Source organism: Chiloscyllium plagiosum, chromosome 7, assembly GCF_004010195.1.
Source record: "Chiloscyllium plagiosum isolate BGI_BamShark_2017 chromosome 7, ASM401019v2, whole genome shotgun sequence".
Lineage (NCBI taxonomy): Eukaryota > Metazoa > Chordata > Chondrichthyes > Orectolobiformes > Hemiscylliidae > Chiloscyllium > Chiloscyllium plagiosum.
Window position 1 is genome coordinate 51,030,516 of NC_057716.1, and position 5,232 is coordinate 51,035,747.

The 5,232-nt window shown below is 40.6% G+C and overlaps 1 protein-coding gene across 1 annotated transcript; it reads left to right on the forward strand.

The window, feature by feature from the left end:
* The first annotated feature begins 2,480 nt into the window (after positions 1-2,480).
* Positions 2,481-4,740, forward strand: sp5a (Sp5 transcription factor a). Its single transcript, XM_043694573.1, has 2 exons — positions 2,481-3,061; positions 3,244-4,740. Exons 1-2 carry the CDS (start codon positions 3,011-3,013, stop codon positions 4,318-4,320), a joined length of 1,128 nt encoding a protein of 375 aa, XP_043550508.1. The 5' UTR covers positions 2,481-3,010; the 3' UTR covers positions 4,321-4,740.
* The last annotated feature ends 492 nt before the right edge of the window (positions 4,741-5,232 follow it).

Sequence of the window (5,232 nt, forward strand, 5' to 3'; positions counted from 1 at the left end):
TCTAGTTTTCTATTCATTTGAATTTTTATATCACCTAATGTCGATAGTGCCACATTTGCCGGATTAGTTGTGCTATTCCTGATTTAGTTCTATCAAATATTCAGTTCAATTTTCCAAATCGGCAAGCAGGTCTTATTAAGATATTTCTAGAGGCACAAATCGTATAATAGAAGGCCAATTTAACTACATAACACTAAAAAAAAAGCTTAGACTTAAACACCCAATTCTTGCTCATTTTTCTTTCGAGGAACAATCTATCCAAACAAATCGCAACTATTAAAATGTAACTAATATCATTTTTTTTAAATAATCAAGCTTCCTACGAAGTTTAAATATTATTTTAGTTTGGTCTTGCGGAAACTACAGCCTGAAATTTCATTGACCCATAAACAAAAATGATAGCTGATTGTGTTTTACTGCCATGATCTTGTGAAGCTGCTTATGCGAAACTAGTTTGTGAAATCGGAAAAGGCAAGATGCTTTGTGTTTGAAGATACTTTAAAATAATTTTCACTGTACATCCCTTAAACGTTAGTGGCACCATTTTTTTGGAATTCAATTTCGTAGCCATGTCCTCATAGCACTTCATGTGTAGCGCGTTTTAAAATAATAAAGAGCAAGTGAGCAAAATCCAAGTTAAATGCATTAACTTGACAGTACCCTGGCACAGCGTGAAACTCCCATCTTACCACGTCTGATTCTGGAGCCGTGTTTGAAGATACTTTAAAATAATTTTCACTGTACATCCCTTAAACGTTAGTGGCACCATTTTTTTTGGAATTCAATTTCGTAGCCATGTCCTCATAGCACTTCATGTGTAGCACGTTTTAAAATAATAAAGAGCAAGTGAGCAAAACCCAAGTTAAATGCATTAACTTGACAGTACCCTGGCACAGCGTGAAACTCCCATCTTACCACGTCTGATTCTGGAGCCGTGGGAGAGGACTTGGCGCTTTAATCCCTTCAAAAGAGCCGCCCGTTTAAAACTATGCAAGACTCAAAAGTCTTTGAGAGGACACCGATTGTTGCTACAGGAAAGGATGATAAAGATCTCTGTGTGTTATCGTTTAGAAGGATTTCGTTTGCAATGTGAATACAATTGAAGTTAACGACAGCTGTCAGTATCATGTTACCTGAAGGAAGACTTCGTAGTTTTTTTTGAAAAAGAACACTTTTTTAAGTTAACCTAACATGTGCGTCTCAGCTTGTTTCTTGAACGTTAGTAACCAGTTCATATTTAAATTTCTGTATGTACCACAAGGCTAACACCATGACCCATGACAACATCAGTGTATAGTGTCCATTTTAGACCAATCCGCAGATTACCTATCTCCAGCCAATGTAGATTACCAGCACGCCCCATTAAAATAAATTTAAGTATGATTTCTGGTTTAACTGGTTTAATTTGTAAAAAAGAATTGATGAATGACACTACCCAATTAAATGGATGCGTCCAAATTATTTCCACTAATTAAACCGCTGGTTTTAGTTGATATACTAAATAGATAGCAAGCTTATGGGTTACTACGTATCTTTTTGTTTGATCTCATCATGATAACTAGCATAATTAAGTCGACTTGACAAATTATGCAAATATGCATTATATTTTGCTTCTGTGAAGATATCAACTAGTGACTCCGCTGCAAACGTTGGATTGGAGTATTTGAAAAGCTGCTTAAGGCGGAGATCAGGCGGAGAAGAGTGAAATTGTTTCCACTTTCCTTGAACCGAGCTGCTCCGCCTCCGCAGTCTTTCACATTGCCACCACTTTAAGGGACTTAACAGAGCTATCAACAGCCTTCACATTCAGCCTCTGATCTCTCCAGTCGGGGACTCAAAACTTCACGCTTTTGCCGTTCCAATAGAGTGACCATTTTAGCGAACAGGACAAAGTTTTCGAGAGTTATACATTTTTTTCGTTACCGTTACACTGTTTTGATTCAGTGGTATTAAAACTTACTGCTTTCATTTAGTTAAACTATTGAAACACAGACGCTACAATGGGTTAAATTTGGTACAGGAATAAATCATCCTTTCCGTTGGCTTGAAGCAAATGACTTGGACTTACTATGGTGTGTTGAATATGTCTGGTAGGCACTGTGTAGTTTAATGTGTCTATTGACAATATGGTTATGAACGGCGAGATGTTATTCACTTTGTTATATATTTCCAGTACAATGACACCTTTATAAAACTGGAGACGAGGGGGTGTGTATGTTCCTGTTCCAACGCAGATAAAAGTGGCATTGTACTTTAAATTTCTCTGAAGGGTTCTTCCTTTTCAGATGTTTGGTCGACAGCGTGTCTTTAATATTGTATATCTCGGCAATGTTATTAAACTTTTCTCAAGTCAGCAAGCAACTCCTTCAGACTCAAAGCAAAACCATCCTGTTCGTGATGCCGTGTCGGCCGATTCATCTCCAATTGCTTTTATTTGCTAAAAGTCATCTACGCAATAATGTTGGGAGAGATTTGAAGAAGATAACAAAGGCATATTGTCACTTAGGGCTGTGCAACAAATCCTTAATTACAAAAAAAATCATATGACTTAAACATCCAATGCAATGGTCTCCTGGCGGCAGCCGTGCTTTGATCACGTAAATCCAATTATTTGTGTATATACATTTCCCACATAGTGATTACTTCATTAATTGTCCCGCCTTTATCTCCTCCTTTACCATCCCCCCTAATAATCAGTTCTTTTATACATACCAACAAACACGCCATAGGAGCTTTGTGTATTCAAAGGATTTGGTTTCCCTTCTGAAAGACCCGCTATTCTTTGATGATTGGGCAGCGGCAAACTTCAAAGCCATCAATCTTTCTCCTGACTGGCTGGCGGTCTACCAAAGTCTTATCAAATTCTAAGAAAGTGATCCCTCCACCACAGATATTCCAAGGATATCGCCGAATAGCAGCAGGAGGAAAGAAAGCTCTCTATGCGTCTGATTCCCTTTAGTACAACTTGAAACCTTGAATCGAGTCTCCCTTTCAACAATTTATACAGGGAATGGCTGCTGTGGCTGTTCTACGCAATGATTCTTTGCAAGCTTTTCTCCAGGTTCGTACTTTTCAGCATTTATTAAGTTTTGTTACAACAGAACGGGGGTCTTTTTTTTGTTTTGAAACGTATACGAAGTACTTCCCACACAAAGTTGTATCAGGATTTGAACAGAGTTTGATTCCTTGCTGCTAAGTTTCAATTGATTACTTTTTTCTTCCCCCTCTTGTTTCACTACTCAGGATCGTACGCCAAATTCTTCTCCGGAGTCCGCCAAGCAGTCTCCACTGGCCCTCTTAGCTGCAACATGCAACCGAATCGGGCAGACTGGGTCAACGCATACTGATCTTTTTCAGGTCCCTTACGATCCAACCCTGAGTTCCCCGTCCCGCATTTTTCACCCTTGGAGTAACGAGATCCCGGCTAACCCAGGGGGAATCTCATCCCACTCCAGTTTAACTTTAACTCCTCCGAAGGTCCATCAGCTACCGCCTCATATCCAGGCGTCCTATGGGTCTCATGAACTTCCTCTAACTCCGCCGGCAGAGCCGTCGTACCCGTTTGAGCTCTCCCCCGTCAAAATGTTGCCTTCATCAATGCAGACCTTAGCTTCAAGCTGCCAGCCAACCTACGTCCCTGCGGTCAACTATGGTACGCCGACTCCTATCAGTTCAGCAATGTCAGGCTTTGTCCCAGCTGGATCCCCTCTACTTTCTCATCAACACAGGCATGTGTCACCCAACCAAGTGGAGGACATCCCGTGGTGGAGCATACAGCAGAGTAGCAGCGCAAGCCACCCCTCATCTATTGCACCTCATCGTTTCCCTCTCCAACGATCCTTGGTTTTGGGTCACTCAGACTTTGCCCAGTATCAAACCCAGATCGCGGCTCTTCTCCACACGAAATCTCCTCTGGCTACTGCCAGGAGGTGCAGAAGGTGCCGCTGTCCCAATTGCCAGTCTTCGAGCAGCGGGGATGAGCCCGGCAAGAAGAAACAGCACATTTGTCACATTCCGGGGTGCGGGAAGGTTTACGGCAAGACGTCTCACCTGAAGGCTCACCTGCGGTGGCACACTGGCGAGAGGCCCTTCGTCTGCAACTGGTTGTTCTGTGGCAAAAGTTTCACTCGATCAGACGAGCTCCAGAGGCATCTGAGGACTCACACTGGGGAGAAACGGTTCGCCTGCCCAGAATGTGGCAAGAGATTTATGAGAAGCGACCATCTGGCGAAGCACGTTAAAACTCACCAAAACAAAAAAACAAAACTTAGCGTGGAAAATGTGAAAAGGGAAGACGGGATTATGCCAGGACACAACTGAACAGTGGGGGTGGGGCACTGGAACAGGACTGTGTGGGCTGTTGATGCAACTAATAGCTTTTGGTGGTGCAATATCCTTGAAAAAAGAATATTTTAAGTGAAAGGAAGGTATTTCTGTAAATACTTTCTAATAACATGCTTCAATTAATTTCACAATTGGTCGCTATGCTTCGTTACGAAGTTGTATATATTTATAGGGACGTTAAATAACACAAGTTCTTTAACTTGAGGATTTCAACGGCGTCTTCGGTGAAAGATAAGAACTGCTGTGCATAGAGTATTTAATAGCTTTGATTTGAATGAAAGTGTTTTGCCTTTATCCAAGCTCAATGGGGAGTTCTAGCATGCTTTTTAAACTCCACACTCTTGTAAACTGAAACGACCTTTTACTGTGTGAAAATAAAAAAAAGTCCGTTTGGCTTAAATTAAACTACTCCCTGCTGGGTCAGTCTGACTTGATCTTTTCTTGTCTTTGCACTTTAAAAGAGTTTCATATCAACAGGATTTATTCAGGGTGCGCGAAGTTATTTTTATGAACGTGTTCTCAAAGGGTGAAAATCCTAAAACCTGATATTTTTAAGCATAGGCAGTGTGCACAGGCGTTTTGTATTCTGAACAGATTCATTTTAAGTAATTTTACACATCATATCCATTTTTACATAGCTCACATTTGCGTTTATATTTCCTTTGAAGCTGTTCACGAGTCAAAAAATGGAAAATTGTTTATCCAGGGCTATGATTCAAGTTTTGATTACAGAATGTCAATTGGAACAACCGTATTAACTTGGGGAAACACTGGGTTTAAATAGTTGGTTATGGATTTAGTGAATGTTTTATATATGGGTCTAGTCTTGCTCACGGCTATAACTTTCAAGGTAAGCAAAACTTTTTTTTTGTCTATGGGTTGGACAAA

Coding starts and splice junctions, on each gene's coding strand:
- sp5a (XM_043694573.1), top strand. CDS start 3,011: ATGGCTGCTGTGGCTGTTCTACGCAATGATTCTTTGCAAGCTTTTCTC. Junction 3,062..3,243: donor CTTTGCAAGCTTTTCTCCAG/GTTCGTACTTTT, acceptor TTCACTACTCAG/GATCGTACGCCAAATTCTTC.